The sequence below is a fragment of the Magnolia sinica genome, chromosome 11 (assembly GCF_029962835.1).
Source record: "Magnolia sinica isolate HGM2019 chromosome 11, MsV1, whole genome shotgun sequence".
Taxonomy (NCBI): Eukaryota; Viridiplantae; Streptophyta; class Magnoliopsida; order Magnoliales; family Magnoliaceae; genus Magnolia; species Magnolia sinica.
In genome coordinates, this window is record NC_080583.1 from 1177354 (window position 1) to 1196225 (window position 18872).

The window sequence follows — 18872 nt, forward strand, 5'->3', positions numbered from 1 at the left end:
TCACTAGAATGATCTGTAAAAATGGATGAACGGAATGAATGAAACACATACATCATAGAGGGGCTAACAGAGCACCGACCACGGTGGCCGGGGGAGTAGCCAATCCGTTTCCGTCCAGTCTAGGACGCGGATCCCCTGCGAAAGCTTTCCGCGGGGAGTTCCTGCGCTGGGAACGCAGGTGGGGCCACCGGGATGTTTGTGAGAAATCCTCATCGTCCATCCATTTTGTGAGTTCATTTTAGGACATGAGGCCAAAGATGAACCGCATCCAATGCTCAGTGGGCTGAAAACGTGATAACTAAACGTCCACAGTTAAAATATTCGTGGGGCCATTGAAGTTTTGAATCATGCTAATATTCATGGGGCCCACCACCATGTTTTTAGGAAATATACTCCGTTCATTTGTTTTGCAAGCTAATTTTAGTACAAGCAACAAAAAAGAGGTGGATCCAAGTCTCGAGTGGGCACACGAGAGGAAACAATAGCTATATAACACTGACGATCATTGAGCTCTGAGTTGTAAAAACGGTTTAACATTTCCAACCAGGAGATTGGGGGCAAATGTGTCAAATTAACATATTTCAGACATTTCAAATGTTTGTTAACAAATAGATTGTTCCAAATTTAGTACTTAATTTTCAGACTTCAGCCATAATTATCAAACAAGATTTTTGACTTTAGATTTCAGATTTAGGCTTCAGATTTCAGATTCAGCTTCGGATTTCAGATTCGGGCTTTAGACTTCAGATTTAACAAACGGGGCCTTAAATGGTGGGCCACACATCAATCTACGGCCAGCATCTGAATCCCACCTGATGGCGGAGTGGATTTCACGCTTAAAAGAATGGTGAGCCGCATATTTACGCGAAGGACTTAGGACCCACTTGGCCTGTGTCTGCCATACCCTAGCATACAAAAAAGAGAAAAGAGGGAGAAAGAGAGGGAGAGAGCGAGAGAGAAATGGCAGAGTACAACGGACGATACGACGGCGATGGCAAAGGCTACGGCGGGAATTCCGAAGATCACAGCGACTCCAAATCTCAGGTCACTCTCTTTCTCTCCCCGTCAGTCGTCGTTTTTTCGTCCATCCACCTGAGATTTCAGTCCAGCTTTGTCGGATGCAAGATGAGAAAATCGCAAATGAAAGCCCTATTTCTTCATTTTTTTTTTCCAACCTAATGCTACGAACTTCTCCTGGGATGTTTGATTGTCGTCCATTATCTCGTAAATCCATGAATCTGTCGTATGGGAGAGTCGTTTTCTGTTTGGTTAGGGTCGAGATTTCTAGGGTTTGCATTTTCTTTTTCTTTTTCTTATTATTATTATTATTATTATTATTATTATTATTATATTTCAGCACCCAAACATCAGCCCGATGCAAGACTCAGGTGGGCCACACCAAAGGGAACAAGTTGAGATTGGATGCTTACCATTGATTGGATTAGGTGGCTCACCGCGTAGTTTATCTGCAATCCAGGCCATGTAGACCCTTCATCTTGCCTGGATGAAGTGTCAGGCCCCTAATCAGGCTGTTTCACAACTCAGGTGGGCCCTGGTGCAAATCAAGGGTGGGCGTTCCTTTCCATCTGTGCTGTTGTTCACCTGAGTGTTGGATAAGGCTGTTTTTATTTATTATTTATTTTTATTTAATGGCCTGTTACTTTGGGTAGCTTAAGAAATTAACATTGTGATCAAAGACGTGTGTGGTAGTTGATATTTGTATTTTCTAACTAATTTTGGCTAAACCTGCTTTCCATCGAATCTTGGATCAATCAGTAGGAACTCAGTGCTGAATCTTGCATTGGTTCTGTAGCATTATGCATCCAGGATGCATCGTGGCTATAAAAATTGGCCAATCGAGAGCTCATGTAAGGTCCTGATCAAGGACCATCCACTTGTCCAAATTGATGATATGGACCACTTCGAGTGTTTAGATTGATCTGATGGAAGTTAGTGGTCCTGATGTGCATTTCAATCTGGAATAGATCAACGGTCATTTAGTTGTTAGAGTTAGTTGAACCAATCTTAAGTCAGCATTATCATTACTTATTCGTGGGGATTTTTTTATTATTATTAAACGATGTCTAAATGATATGAAATTGGACCCATTTGGAAGCCTATTGAGTTAGATTCAAAACAAACCCAAGGCTATACTTTGTTGGAAGCAATTGGACCCATTCCCTTGTTGTTTGTGCGAGCTATGGCTGATTTTTCATAGCCATGCATGGTTACAGTTGTAGTCAGTGGATGTTTGGTCATTTTATATGTTTTGTTGAGAACTTGAAATAAATGGTTAGGATTAGAAGTAATGGATGCATAGGATTAAATTAGTGTTCATCTTTTTTGGTTTTTGGGGGCAGATGAAAATTTTATTAAAGGAAACAAGAACGAAACAAACAAAAGAAATAAAACAGAACAGAAAGAAAAGGAAACAAAGAACAAAAGAAAACAGAAATTATACAACCACCAGCCCCAAAACTGGCTACACCCTAGGAAAACACTGAATGACTAAGGCACCCAATCCCTAAACAGACTCAACACTTTGCTGAAGACCCTGGCCACAGTGATTCTCAAATTATAGAAGCACTGATTGTTCTACTTGAGCCAGATGGACCAGAGGACAGCAAGAAAAATGATGCGCCACTCACCCCCCGAGTGAAATAGAGTTTCTACATCTTCTGACATAACCCAGGACACACTAGCTTTCTGTGTCACTTGACTACAAATCTCTGAGGAAAAACAGCAGTGAATGAAGAGATACATAAATTAGTGTTTATCTTGCTTTCAGAAGAGTATATAAGGGTTTAAAGACCTCTATGAAAATTTGATGATTGTTTTGAATAAAGTAAACAGGCTTCTCTCTTATTTGAAGCTTCTTATTTTATGCAAGTGGAAGATTGACATGATTGTTTGGCTTGAATTTTGTGGAAGCTGTATCCATTAATATTTGTGAGTTATTGCAGCATGGTTCTCGTGAATATGAAAGGGATTCTGGTAAAAGCAGAGATAGGGAAAGAGAAAAGGAGAAGGAGAAGGACAGAGAAAGGGACATGGACAGGGACAGGGATAGGGAAAGAGATCGTGATCGTCATCGTTCAGACCACTACAGGGACAGGAGTGATAGAAGGGGAAGGGGGCGTGATAGACTTGATAATCGTGATTATCACCGGAGTCGAGATCATGAGAGGTGTTGAGACTGAACTTGTTGATGCCTTTGAATTTCAAATTCATTTTATTCGCATCTCTATGTTGGCTTGGTGAACTATGACTAGAAATTCCTGAATTAATTTGGAAAAGGATGTCTTCATAATCTGCAATGGCAATTCTTCAACAATTTACTGGAATTTGTTATTTGTGGTACTCACGGAGTTGAAATTTTTGTAGATGCCTTGTAACTCATCTTATGAATGCATTCATTTAAAAAAAATAAAAAAATAAAAATCTATTTTAAGAATCTATATGACTTTCTTTTCTTTTCCTTTTTTTTTTTTTTTTTCCTGCTTTAGAATACCAACTCCCGTCCTTTCCTCATGCATGAATCATGATCATCATCACCATAACCTTGTCCCATCTATTTGATGTTGGCTTTTTGATAGTTATCATGGTTGGTTGGCAAAAGTTTGACAACCAGCAAACCAGTGCCACCTGAGATCAACACTTTTATGTGGACTCAGGACAGGCTGGTGCAATTGCTACCAGCTTGAGTTTTCAATTGCTTTTTTGTAGATACCATTATGAATGGATTTTATGTTTCTTTTAGGCGTAGAGATTTTGACAGAGACAGAGATGGGCGGCATGGACATAGATCTCAATCTCGTTCGACGGGTAAATCTGATCATAGATCAAAGTCCCGCTCTCGCTCACGATCAAAAAGGTAAATCACAATTTCTCAAAAATCCAACCTAGTTTTTGTTGAAATTGACTGTGAAGCAAGATTGCTGTAGGATACTTCTTCTCTCTTATTTTGCTGTAGGATGATTGCTCTAAAAAATTGAACGTAATTTTTGTTGAAATTGATTGTGAAGCAAGATTGCCAAGATGGTTATTCTCTGTTATACTGCTGTTGGATAATTGCTCTATTTTGTTGGAATACTGTTTATTTTATTAGTTCTCTTGGTGATTCATCAAGAATGTTCTTTCGGGATTTGATATCCTCGGGGTTTCAGCCCATTTAATTCAAGGTTTGAAGTATTGTCCAAAACCAGCATGTATCAAGTACTTACCAGTATTGTTCATGAACAATACAGCTATATTGGCTCTAAGTCTTGTTCTTGTTCTTGTTCTTGTTCTTCTTTTCTGGTGGGTGTGCTAAGGAATGTTTTTTCTGCTTTCGTTCTTTATTCTTCATTATTCCTACTTACAAAAAACATTCCTTATCATTGGTGCTAAAATGCATTATTCTTCAAGTAAAAGGATGATCCAAACCGTCCAAAGGCTGGCCATCTAAATGGACATTTAAAAAACGTTGGCAATTTGCTTGTTTGTGGCCTACCCAAGGCTCGGAAATTTCCTCATTTCTGGCTAAGTATATATTTTAATGGGCTTATTACAATCATTCTGTCAAATATTACATATGTACACTAATTTTGGATATTAAAGTTGATTTGGAATATCACGTATGTTCTTGTGAATATATTGAAAATTTCCAATCATTCCAATTCCTTCCATTTACTCACCCAAACAGAATATTTGGATTTGAAATGCATTTCATTTGCTCCATCCAAACATAACCGAGTAAGTCAATTACTCCCAATTCATTTACCCATAATTTCATTTCCCATTTACCTCCATTTACAAGCTCCCAAACGAGCCCTTAATATGCTGTCATGGTTTCAAATGGAAATTCAACTGTTTAATTAAAACAAAGCATTGCAATGGCCAAAAGTGGGTGGGGCATCATCATGATGTCATGTAAGTTGTGCTGTTAATCATGCATTAGTGGGTTCCCAGCAATTTTGTGTAGCGAACTAATGACCTGAGCATGACCTTTCATATATGGATGTTTCTTTGTTAGCGGGTTGCCAGACAACTGCCCCTACATTGAACTACTTGCTCACCCTTTAGGTGTGCACATAATGGTAGGGCTCAGGGTCAGTATTGAGTGGGAGAGCCATCTTGGGGGCTGACAACGGGCAGGGCTGTGGGCCCAGGAAAAAACAAAATCAAAATTTGAGTATGGCTGGCCTGACAAATTTGAAAAAAGGGGCCCAAGCCAACATCAGGCCTGGCCCTGACAGCCCTACGTGGGGAAATTTTGAGTAGCATGAATGTGAGTCTCCGCCACCGTCGCCATTAACCTTGTAAAAGAGGAAGGTCAATGTTTGGTGGGCAGCCGATCAGAAAATAGGAAGGTTGAAGGAGCCACTAATCTATACTGTTGTCACAATTGTGGCTTGGATCACAAGTCTCGAAAAAAGGGAAAAAGAAAAAAGAAAAAAAGAAAAAAAGGCAGCTTGGATCTTTTTTAGCATACATCTATCTAATCGCTATTAAAATTTTGCTGTTGCTTCTTTGTTTGTGCTTGATGGGACATGCTTTTCCTTTTACCTGTTTCTTCTATTAATGCCCACAGCTATATTTTCTTTTTATGGATTTCTTTCCTTATAATTAGTGGATTTTGCAACTAATTTGTTCATTGCAGCAAAAGGGTCAGTGGTTTCGACATGGCTCCTCCTGGGTCTGCAATGATGGCTGGTGCTGGTGCTGCTGTCGCTGCCGCTGCCGCTGCTGCAGGTACACATCCCCCGCCTTTTAGTCATATTCTGTCTTTAGTTTTGCATTACTTGTGGCTAACTAAGAAAGGTTTTACCAAATGCCATACTCATTTGTTCTTGCATTAGGAACTTACAATGTCTGTATGGCATGCATACTTTTTTTTTAATCATTTTCTTAGTGGATTATTCTGAAACTGAGATCCATTTTTTTTTGGTTGTTTTCTTGTTTTTGGTGGCTGTTTGTTTCTTCTTGTGTCTATATGTTATTGTAAGAAGGCAATGTTGGGCTACTTGTCCCACTCTGCTGCCAATGGGCGTGAGCCGACTACTGTAGCTTTTATGTACAAGGAGGAATCAGTGCTCTGGTTTGATGGATCTTGTTCGTCTTCAACCAACAACTATTGCATTTTTTGGTAGTCTTGCAAATATTTTCTCCAGTTCTTGAAACTGATATATTCCTTTCATCTCTTTTGGAAGTTCTATTATGAGAGGTTAGGACATATCTCATGCTAGTGAGCACATGTGAAGATGATGCAGTGCGCACGTCTTTGCTGCTTATGATAATATAGACGCATTGTGATTCCTAAGTTTTCTACAGTATCGTAACTTAACTATATTTTACAGGTCAGCTAACTGGGGCCCCACCATCCATCCCTGGAATGTTTCCAAACATGTTTCCGTTAGGAGGTGGACAGGTAATTCTTCCTTTCTCCTGCAAGGATCTTGTGTTTAGATGCTTCTGTTCCTAATTTCGGGTTCATATTTTTTTAATGAATGAAGCAGTTCGGAGCCCTCCCTGTGATGCCAGTCCAGGCAATGACTCAGCAGGTATGTTTGGCTAAGCATGTTTCTGTCAATCGTTTGTCTAGGTCACTTTATCTGGTTACATAATTATGTCTGCAATTAAATTTTTTTTTTGTGGTGTTCATAGGCTACCCGACATGCTCGACGTGTATATGTTGGTGGTCTTTCTCCTGCGGCTAATGAACAGGTTACACACCCTCTTTTCTTTCATAAACTGACACCGTACATCCTAATAATTAATCTCTTCAAGCTATAAGAAAAAGAATAATCATCTCCTCAGCTGATCTATTATCTACATTAAGAGTTTAATGGACACCAAATGAGAATTTGATTATTCAGAATGGATGTGCACAAGGCATTTATCATGCTTATTCTTAAATCTAATACAACCTAACTTGTTAGCTGGCCATACATTATTTACTTTTTCAGTGTTAGATTACTAACCGTATATGTGAGGTGTGTGGCTGGAATTTGCCAGGTTGTAAAAGACATGTACAAGTAATCACAGAAATAGATTGTTTCGCAAAGCACATCACATTTGTGTCATGTTTGTAGATGTAATTGAATGAGTTTGCAAATTTCCTTTTGAGGGCATGTTAAATATATTATATAGAGAAATGCTCCAGTGCTTTCAGAGCACTATTAAGTTATAGTGCTCCTAGTTGCATCAGTTCACTTGGAGTCTTGGACAGTCCAATCGGTTGATTGAAGCGTCCTTTGAGTCGTAAACAAATTCCATGGGCTACCATGCAAAAATCACACAGATTGGATGATCTAACCCATCCTTAATTTGGTCTTCTTCTGTAGCCATCCATTTTCCAAACCATTGATGGGATGGTTAGGATTGCCTAGCAGAAGTGATACTTTAGAATCATAAGCAATCCATGATGGTTCCTAACAACTGGATGAATCAAATTGTTGAATTGGACCTATTTATTATTATTATTATTTTGTAAATGATATTGACCACCATGTTTAAGGCCATTGATCAAATAGGTAATACGTGTCAGATCATTGTGTTTTTTCACGGTAGCCCATGAAATGCGTGGTGGACCTTCTGAACAGTCTAGATCAATGGAATGGACTGCTTGAGTTGTCCCAATACAATGAGGTTGAGAGTACTGGGGTTACAATTCAATTCCCATGCAATGGACTGTTTGAGTTGATTGTTCAAGTGTGATGTGCTTGAATTGGCTAACTGAAGTTACTGAACTACTGTTAAAGGTCCTAGCCCTAGTCCTAGTCTTAGACTCTCATTTTCGACACAACTAGATCAGGAGTTCCTGTACTGAGGAATCATGGATCATTAGTCTCCCCTTTTCCATGTCAGACTGTCAGAGACTTCTTTATATTTGGATATGTTGCCAATCATCTTCATGGAGTGCACTGCTCTATGATAATAAAAATAATCAAACCTACTGGTTTCGAGGGATGTTATGTAGTGCCGATACATGAGGTGGTTATTGTAATAATTCTTGCACATCGTACTTGTATAATTATGCATCATCGATCTCCCTTTTTGGGAATTTAGCCTGTTTTGACTCCTAGTCAGTCAGGCGTTGCCTGCAATTGGATCTGTGATGATGAAAATAAACAAAACTTCTGGTTTTGATTGATTATGATGGGCACTGTATAACACTGATAACATGTGGTTGGTTTCTCTTGTAATTCTTGTAACATCTAATAACTTGTGGAGTTATGTTCATTGCTTGAGATGAATATATACTAATGATTGTGAGCTTTAATGATGACTTTGAGGTGGTGGGAGGCTCAGGGATGTGGAATGTTTGTATGAGGTGCAATTTGTGTGATGAGGTGATGGACGTTGCTGCTCTCTTGGAGTCCTTAGACATAATTAAGCTGGATCTTTCGGGGGAGGACTACAATGGTCCTCGGTTGGTACCTTCTCCTCCAAATCCTTGGAAAGGCTTTGTGAGTCGCGTGGCGCTCGTCACCCGTGCATCTATATATGGAAGGTTTCCATTCCTCCCATGTGCAGTGTGGGTTGCGGCGGATAATAAAATCTTAACTGTCGACAACCATAAAAAGGCAAATACCGTGCTGCTGAATATGCGTATCATGTGCATTAAAGATGGGTCAGGAAATCATCTATTCGTTCACTGATTCGTTGCCATGCAGTTTGGTCACGTTTTTGGAGTCTCTTTGGGATCAAATGGGTAATGTATTTTCTTCTTTTTTTGAAAGCTGAAGATTTTATTCAGCCAAAGGCAAAAGAAAAAGCAGGAAACAACAAACAACAAAAAGTAAAAAAGCAAAGAAAAACAAAGCTAAAATACAACAAACCTGTCCCCCAACTGGACAATTCCCTAACAAGATCACAGAGCCTGATCCCTAAAAAGACACAGAACACGACTATACACCCTAGCTGAAGAAGCTCTCAGACTCTGGCAGCATCGATTGTTCCTTTCTGACCAAATTGCCCAAAGACACAGCTAGGAAGATGATACACCACTTTCTCCTACCCAGGGAACCGGCATCTTCCGCATGCCATGAAAAGAAAAGGCCGCCAACTGAGGCTGGCATCACCCAGCTGACCTTAGCCATCTGTAAGACACTATTCTAGACCTCTGACAAAAAAAAGCAACAAAGGAAGAGGTGGTCTACAAACTTGTCATCTTCAAAGCAGAGAAGACACATTTGGGAGAATCATTCCCCTTTTTCTTAGATTGTCAACAGCACAACTTCTACCGACCAACCAAGCAAACGCCACCACTTTAAGGCAAGCACCATAGGACCACACAACACCTGTATGATGAGCTGCTACCAGAGGAGGCATCACGAGGAGGTAGAAAGATTGCACTGAGAACACACCCGAGCTGGGCTGAATCCAAAGCAAATCGTCCTCAACATAAGGGATGGAAAAATGCTGTGCAAACAAGAGAGGAGGGACGTGAGATCCTGGAACTCATCGTTTGACAAATTTCTTCTTAAAGGAGTCCAAACACCCTTCTCTCCCTCCCTTGAAAAACACTCAGCTATTGAAATGTCCTTCAAAAACTAAAGGTAGCTAAAGTTGGAAAGGAGGACCTGAGAGGGGATGACCCACACCATTGGTCCTTCCAAAATCCAATTCTCTCTCCATTCCCTAAACCGAACCGTAGGTTTGAAATGTCTTTTGGAGCTAGCTTCGCTACCCCTTCCAGAGGAAAGAGGATCGATAGAGGGAGGACTTTGTCCACCACTTGAAGGGGTCTAGGCCATGCTTAGCCGCAAGGATCGATCTCCAAATACCAGACGTCTCCACTCTAAACCTCCATACCCTTTTCCTGAAAGGCCCTCGTTAACCAAGTTGAGACGTCTAGTACGTCTCCCTCCTTCCAATTTAAAAGGGGCACCTTTCTAATGGAAGAACCCCTTGCCACAAGAACTCTCTTCAAAGCTTGTCGATTCAAGCAATAACAAACTTAGGATAAGGAAAGAGAGATAATTTTGGGGCATGTTAGAAAGGGAGGCTTTGATTAAGGTGATCCTGCCCCCCAGGGAGAGCAATTTGCTCTGACAACTTTTCTCCATATGTTCGAGAAATTTATCCCAGAGGTACAAAGGCGGCTTCCCCAGACATAGGGGGCGACCCAACTTGGTGGCAGGAAGAGAGCCTACACAACCAAAAGACCATGCCAAAGAGGCAATGCCCTCTTTCCAACAAATAGATATTGTAGAATTCACTTTTTGAAATATTAACCCTCAAACCTGAGACAACTTGGAACTAACAGATAGTCACACTCAGAAAATCGACCATGAAATCTTGTACTTCGCAAAAATCGAAGTATCATCGGCAAGTTAAAGATATGGCTAATACACTGAGGAAAATTCTTTGCTCACCTTGAATTCTTGGAAAAGGCCCACCTCTTGCCCCCTGGAAAGCATATGGCTAAAAGCGTCTAAAACCATGATGAAAAAGAAAGTCGACAGAGGATCCCCTTGCCTTAGACCTCGAGAGGCTCGAAAATAACCAAAGGGAGAGACCTGTTGATTAGGACACAAAATTTTGTCGAGTAGATTCAAGATTTAATCCAGGCTCTCCATTCGTCCCCAAAGCCCATACAAACCAACGTATTATCCAAAAAGACTAATTGACATCTTTCAAAAAAGAAAAAGACCACTATACATGATCGTAGGCCTTTCAAGGTCTAATTTACACATAATACCAGAACTCCCCAATCTATAACAGGAGTCCAAACATTCATGTGCACTGAGCATGCTATCCAGGATCTGTATACCAAAAATAAAGGCGCTTTGGTAAGGAGAGAGTTTTCGGAAGAGCAAACCTAAATCTTTGATTAATGGCCTATTTGGGCGTGTGGATTTGGAACCCTCTGGATTCGGAACCCCCTTGATTTGAGATCCTCCTGTTGTGTTTGGCACCCTGGATTCGGAATCTTTTGTAATCAAGGTAGCTATGCATAGTATATTTAACAGGGGTTTGAATTTAATTACTAAATCAACTTTAATATCTCTAATTAGTGTACATATGTAATGTTTGACACAATGGTTGTAATAAGCCCGTTGAAATATATACTTTGCCCGAAAATGATGAAATTCCAAGTCTCGGATGGGTCACAAGCACATGGTCATATCTGAGTGACTAACCGACAAATTTTAACTGCTGATTTACATGGACAATGTTTGGATGGCTCAGATCATTGTATTAAAGTAATTATAGTGATGCAATTGATAATCTAATGGTTTTAGGATATCATCAGTGGGACATGTGCTCAATAGATTAATAGTCTAGTGACAAATGTTACACATGCAACTCTTGGAAGGATTTTAGATGTGATCCAAGCTTTCACCGTGGATTTCATACCCCCTCTTTGCGGGGATTTGAAACCCCCAGCTACTTTATGGTGCCAAACATACCAGGGGATTTGAAATCCCCTCAAATCCCCTCAAACACCCCAAATCCATGGTGCCAAACAGCCCCCAAGGATTTTGGCCATAATCTTATAGGGACCACTGATTAAGATTATTGGTCTAAAGTCCCTCGGATTCTCGCCCCCCTCCAATTTTTGAATTAGAGCAATAAAAGTAGAGCCCATTTCAAACAGCAAACAATTATGATAAAGTACGAATCAGCGTATGAAGTTATAGCAGGATGGTCAGCAGGCCTTTTCTCGAGGCAAGGCAAAGTTATGTGGAAGCTGATTCATTTTGCCATCTCATGGATGATTCGGAAAGAAAAAATAATGCAAGAACTTTTGAAGGCAAAGTAGCCTCCTTGGTGTATATTATTCATTGCATTGTCTTCCTGGCAGTAGAAATTGGCTGTTCTTTACCGGAGTTTGCTGGAATCTCATTCCAATTGCTTGTGAGTGACTGGGAAAATCTTCTCCATGGTTGATTGAATCATGGCTTTTGTTCTTTGAGTTGTTGTTTATGCTGGGTGGGCCCCTTTTTGTTGTTTGTTGGTCCACTCTCTGCCTCCTTTTCAGCTTTGGGTCCTTGGCAGGGCGGGATGATGAAAGGGTCACCAATCCACCTCTACATGGCTCTGTATAGTTCTTCTTGCATTAAAAAAAAATAAAATGAATGTCATCTTCTCAACAAAAAAAAAAAAAGAAAAAAAAAAGTGAGCTTTAGTGGTCTCATGGTGTTTAGTAAGAATCTTATATCCAAGAAAGCAAGATTCTTCAAATTCCCAATGGAGGAGATGGGCCTGAAGGTGCATTACAATTTTTTTTTGAAAGATGGTGATCTTATTAAGCAGGGCCAAAGCGAAAAAAATTACAAATCAGACCAAGAAAGAGGGGGAAAAGAAAGTATACATCACCTACGACCTTAGAGGCTGAGGCCCAAACCATCACATGCAATTTAGCCCTAATGAGTGCCTCAGAGGTGCATTGCAACTAGTATTGGCATTTGGTTAGTTGCTTTTTCCATATCCAAATTCTTTTAGTTTGGTTTGTAAAAATGCATTCTGATTTGGCAAAAATGCTTATGGGTATTTCCTTAGAGCTTCTCGTATTTCTTCTGTTAATCTACTGTCCTTGATCACATTTCTTACTAATGGTCTTTCCTTCCTTTTTTCCCCTTGTCTTTTATGCAGTCTGTTGCAACTTTTTTCAGCCAGGTTATGGCTGCCATCGGAGGAAACACTGCTGGACCAGGTCTTCGTTATTTTTTCTTCTGATGTCTCTGCACTACTGTATATTTGAGTCTGAATGTCTGTTGAATGCGTGTTTGTTCTTGCAGGTGATGCTGTTGTCAATGTTTATATAAACCATGAAAAGAAATTTGCATTTGTGGAGATGAGGTCTGTTGAAGAAGCAAGTAATGCTATGGCCTTGGACGGGATCATTTTTGAGGTTTGTGAATTAAACCGTAGACATGCACAGAAGATTTCTTGCAACATTATCCACTTTCTCTGGTTTTTTCCATGAAAAGTGCTTTATTTTTGCATCTTTTGATTTTATTAATATCTTATTATGAAGGTTTTGCTCCTAGACTAATAATAAACACCATTTGTTTAGATTGTCTGAGATACAGTAATTAGGATGAAACATTAACTTAATATTGATATTTTTGGTTAGTATTTGTACTCCCTTATACTGGATGTGTTCTTCTCAATCCTCATATAATGCAATATGGCATATATGGACAATTGAGTGACGCTCAGATGCATCTGCTAATGAAAGAGCACTTTACTCGTGTTATCGTCTCCTGTCCAGCAAGGCCTGGCAGCATTCAAACCAAAGTGGCTAACCTCACATGGGTGGCCAATGCTTTATAGGACCAATCAGGTGGCACCTGACTCAGTCTCATGAGTTGGACGCTTGAGCCATGTAATTTTTTCAAGTATCATCATAGCTTGTCCCAGCTGTTTGAGGTTGAGTCAACAAATCCTGTTTTGCCAATCATCGGAATTGCATTCATTCTCATAGTAGCCTTGTTAGAATTTTATTGACCAGCTGCACAACTGGCATCAACCCTGGTTTTTAGACTTGGTGACTCAGATTGATTCATTCTATACCGAATTGGATCGGGTGGTACCAAATGCAAGTCAACTCAGACAAGTCGTGTTGGACTTGTTTGAATCTAAAAACCATTGCATCAACCCTCCCTTTAACTGGGCTGGAGACCTGCAGGTCCAAATGCTACCAGCATCTGCAATTGCTGCCAGGTGAATTTTATAATCCCTTGTGTATGTATATAAGATGGTACTGTATGATGTTATCGTTACTACTATATAATGTTTTATAATAATTATTGTACACTTCCTAAGTGTCAGCATTTCAGGCTTTATGGGGTTACCAGGTCTGACCCTAATGCACACCCAAGTTAAATAGTCTTGAGACCTGTTGTATTTTATTTTATTTTTGTAGATATCTGTTTGATTTGATCCTTCTATGTATCCAGGGGGCACCGGTAAAGGTGAGGAGGCCTAGTGATTACAACCCCTCCCTTGCTGCAGCACTTGGCCCAAGCCAACCCAACCCCAATCTCAACTTGGCTGCTGTTGGGCTCAAGCCTGGTTCTGCTGGTGGACTTGAGGGACCTGATCGGGTCTTTGTGGGTGGGTTGCCATATTACTTCACGGAAGCCCAGATAAGGGAGCTTCTGGAATCCTTTGGACCACTACGGGGATTTGATCTCGTCAAGGACAGAGAAACGGGAAACTCAAAAGGCTATGCCTTTTGTGTGTACCAGGACCTTTCAGTTACAGACATTGCATGCGCAGCTCTTAATGGCATCAAAATGGGGGATAAGACGCTCACGGTTCGGCGTGCAAACCAGGGTACTGTCCAGCCTAGGCCAGAGCAAGAGAACATATTATTCCAGGCACAGCAGCAGGTTGCGTTGCAGGTAAGGAAATAAATGAAGAATTGCCTCTTTTATCGTTTATATTTTAAATCAATGGAACTTCTATGGATTATTAAAACCATCTTCATAGTTTATAGGACCAGGTTAATGTGAGTTATGATGCTGTTATAGATGGCTATTAAAGCTGTTATTGAATGTTCTTATTTCACAACGTTGATAAGAGAATGTACAATGAGGTGTGATGCTCATGTCATTATTTGTGCTTGATACCCCCACATGGCCACTTGCTCTCTTCAAATGTCTCAGGCCCCACTGTGGATTTGTCCTAGTGGACGAACTGTCACTGTTTGGATGATCTGCCCGTTCAGTGTGCAGGTGGCATACACCATAACTTTGATGCTAACCATCCATCGACATGACATGGTGCAGGTGGCATACACCACAACTTTGAATTTCTCTTTTTGAAAACATTTTCATGTCACTGGTTTTCTTGTTCTTTTGTTCTTTTTGTTTTTTCAGTTCATTGGCTCTTGCTGTTACGTCAGTTACTACACCTGGATAACATTTGTGCTTTAACGATATTTCTTCTGCCTGAAAATGATGTCTCTTCAGACTTTTATTAAAGAGCCATACTAGAGTTGTTGCTTTTCTGGGAGTTGTTTTCATCAGGATTGTTATTGTCGCTAGGGGTGCAATCGGGTATGGGTCAACCCAAACCCGATTGACCCAACCTGAGTTCAGGTCAGGTTGGGTTGGGTTGTCAAGGTCCAAAGGCTGGAAAACACCAACCTGATTTGGATTCAAGTTGAGCAAATTCAGGTCGGGTCGGGAATAATCACGTGAGGTTGGATCCCTACTCATGGCTCAGTGGTAGACTCTGTGAGCAATGTTGTCAAAATCGTTATCGTATTGCAAATAGTAATCGGGGTTGAATTGTATCGAATTGCAAATCGTAATTGGGGTTGAATTGTATTGTATCGTAAATCATAAGATTTTTTTATGCTTTCTTAAAAATCCTTTTGCCATCAATATGCACCAAGTAATACACCATGTCATGATAGTGTTAAAGGATTCTTATCTCTTCCCTTTTCTTTTTTTTTTAATCTTTCAAGAAAATTTCCTTAAAATACATACAAGGATCCTTTAATAATTTATGTTCTTGTTACCTTTCTTGAATGTAGGATCACATTGGAAAAATGGCATTTGATTATGTAGACCGACAAGAAAAGAAGATATTTTGATTTCTAACCATCATTCCGCAATAAATAAGTCAACATGATGGTAATCATCCATAAAAACATTCCAGATAAGTCATACATCAATTTGGTGTTTCGATCAGTTAAGAAGTAAGAAATCATTTAAAAAAAATAAAAATCTATAATTTAATGTTGAAGAGAATATATATCATTTAATCTCTTACAAAGAACAAGATAAAATAATTTATCTTTTCTAAACCTTTTTTTAAAGGTTTTTTTCTAAATGATTCTTAAACCCCCAACCAACTTAAAACATAAAATGAAAGCCAAGCAAAGCTTAAAATAAAAGAAAACAAGTATAGTTTGAATTTTAAATTGGGATTTGAATCGTAAATAGCAGGATTCAAATCATAAAATCATAAGATTCATATAAAAAGGGATTCAAAGGTGCAATTCAAATCGTTTTGCTTAAGATTCAACTCAAATTGTATATCATAAATTGTAGGATTTTGACAACACAGTCTGTGAGTTTCAACAGCGAGATCATGGGTTCGAGTACCCATGCGATGCATGTGGGTGTGAGTGTGTGTTAAAAAAAAGTATTGGGTCAGGTTGGCTTGGGTTGAGTTTGAGTATAGAGGACTTCAGGTTGGGTCTTGAGGTCAGATGGGCTCAGATTGACCATCGACCTGATCCAAGCTGCCCAAGTTGCACCCATAATTGTTGCATGTCAATGTTTCCAGGGTTCTACAAGCTCATTTTGCTTTGCTTCTCATTTAGGTTGAAATTTTCTCTTTCATCGAATTCTAGATGATCTGCACTTCCTTTTGCAGAGGCTTGTTTTTCAAGCGGGCTCCCTCCCCACCAAGGTTATATGCTTAACACAGGTGGTTACTGCGGATGAGTTAAGGGATGATGAGGAATATGAAGAAATAATGGAAGATATGAGAGGAGAAGGTGGGAGATACGGTAAGTTCTTGTCTCGAACTGAGTAGTAAATATGCTTTGTGAGAGTTCCAACTTTGTTATTTTCACACTTTCTTTCTTTTTCCTTTTCTTGCATTGTAGTCCCAGTATCTTCCATCATATCTGAATTTTGCAGGTACGCTAGTAAATGTTGTCATCCCACGTCCAATTCCAACCGGCGAACCGTCTCCAGGAGTTGGGAAGGTTGGTGTAAATTTATGAGTTTATACATGAACTAGAAGTGCATCTACTGCTGAAAGGCCCCTTTTGGCCAATGAAGTTTCCAAATTAGAGGGAAAATCTGCAATTTGGCATCTTGAACAGAAAACTCGAAAAATCTAATTGTACTTGGTGGCCCCCAACTTTAAGTTGGTCTTGAATGTGTTCTGTCATTTAATATATATATATATATATATATATATATATATATATATATTTCCAGTTAAAAACACTCAAGTCATCAAGTTTTTGATTACTCGATTGAGATTTCTAAGGATTTTTATTTTTATTTTTACTTTCTTTTGTGTTATAAGAAACCCAAGTCACCACAATAACTGAGCCAGTGTGGATTCATTCCCAAATAGTGGTTGGTAGGTTTGCATTTGATGCTGTGGAAAAGATGGATGCATGCACACACATTTACATCCATATATACATACACACGTAGTATGTACATACATATGTGTGTCCCACCCCAAATGACAGTTGAGATATGGGGGACCCTCAACATATCTCACGGTATTGGGCGCTAGTGAATCTGTTTGCTTTGTAAAATGGGAGAATTGGGCTTTCATTTTGGACTCAATGTAAAATCATGGTGAATGCTTGATCTTTTGGTTGTCGTTGTCTCCCCGTCCAGACATGATCCGTCTCCAGTGAGATTTTCAAATGAAAGCACAGGCATTGCTTTTTATTTCTGTCTGCAAGAGTTCAGCACACGTGTTTTTTGTTTGTCTGTTTTCTATTTTTTCTCTGCATTTTGACTAATGGAAGCTTTGATTTCCCCACCAGGTATTCTTGGAATATGCCGACACTGATGGAGCCATGAAAGCTCGGGAAGGACTGAATGGGAGGAAGTTCGGTGGGAATATCGTCGTAGCTGTCTTTTATCCCGAGGACAAGTTCCAGCAAGGGGATTATGATGGTTAGCGTCTTCTCCACTCGCTGCCTCTTTTGTATCATAGGATTTTTTTGGGCACTGAAAGGCCTTCCCTTAAAATTTTCAGGAATCCCGACTTTTGTAAGATTTATTCTGGCATTACGTCTTTTTTTCCCCTCCTGAGTAATGAAAATAACAAGTTTCTCATTTAATAGATAGTGATTGGACAGATTGGCCCCACTTGGTGCAGATGGGTTGGGACCAGGCCAGCTTTATGTTTATGAAATTCTGGAAATGTGGGACCCTAAGCAATGCCCTGCTGCCTTCAGCGTTAGAAATTTGTGGGGCCATAAAGATTGCCATGCGAGTGAATTCCCCCTCTGCAATGGAAAGATGTGATGGCCCCATGGACAGGACGTTTCCCCCCTTATCAGTGCAGCCAATGATGCATGGCTTTGGGGCGGTTTGCCTGCAAGCAATGTTGTGTTAGTGTTTGGATGCAGTCAATTGCGACAAAAGCGGTCCGGGTTGACAGCTTCCCCCTTTATCTGTCAAAATCCATTTATTTTAGGCATGTGAAACTTAAAAAAACCAAAAAATAAAAAAAAATAAAAAATAAAAATCCAAGGGCAATGCATGCATGAACCATAAATGCTAGTGTTACCAACTGTATTAGTTTATCCACACGTGCTACATTCCTTCTTTACACCTCAAGCACTTGCTTGAGGTGTTCGAAGACAAACTACCATGAGAAAGCAGGACCCCCCCTACAAAAAAAAAAAAAAAAACACACACAACTTTGGTTGCCTCCAAAGGGGGCCCTGGAATCTTAAGAGAGTATTAGACCCACTTTCTCTTAGTGGATTGTCCAATTGCCAAAATTCGACCTAATCTTGCCCACCATGTGAATATCCTATCCGTACATAAAGTGGGCCAGACTTAGGTGATTACCTGATATGAGAATCAGGCAGTTGAGCACATGCGGCAGGACAATGGCAATATCAATGGTTGGATGGGGAATGGTATGATCACTGGCTGACCACCAACCCAATGAGTGGATTCGCCTGATTTTTTGCATATGGTATTCTGCAAGCAGGAGTAAAAGGCTGTACAAAAACACTGTATAACTAATGATGCTCCTCTAATTTGTTCAAAAAACAGTGTAGAACACTATTCTCTCTCTCTCTCTCTCTCTCTCTCTCTCTCTCTCTCTCTCTCTCATATTGCTATCCCTGTCATCATTATCATTGTTGAGAATGAATCTGTTCACGTTTAGAGGCAGGTGATGCTGAAGTTGAAGCTGGGGATTGG

General features: G+C 39.9%; 1 protein-coding gene across 7 annotated transcripts; it reads left to right on the forward strand.

Annotated features, from left to right (window-relative positions):
• The first annotated feature begins 878 nt into the window (after positions 1–878).
• Positions 879–17773, forward strand: LOC131218523 (splicing factor U2af large subunit B-like). 7 transcript variants are annotated; one of them, XM_058213100.1, is made up of 13 exons: positions 879–1044; positions 2964–3187; positions 3761–3874; positions 5642–5733; positions 6339–6409; positions 6495–6542; positions 6646–6705; positions 12586–12646; positions 12732–12844; positions 13896–14342; positions 16330–16465; positions 16599–16666; positions 17474–17773. In XM_058213100.1, exons 1-13 carry the CDS (start codon positions 961–963, stop codon positions 17609–17611), a joined length of 1656 nt encoding a protein of 551 aa, XP_058069083.1. In that variant the 5' UTR covers positions 879–960; the 3' UTR covers positions 17612–17773. The 7 variants fall into 7 exon arrangements, with proteins under 7 accessions (XP_058069083.1, XP_058069084.1, XP_058069085.1 ...); XM_058213101.1 differs by having other exon boundaries at positions 6498–6542; XM_058213102.1 differs by lacking the exon at positions 2964–3187 and having other exon boundaries at positions 883–1044.
• Positions 17774–18872: the final 1099 nt, after the last annotated feature.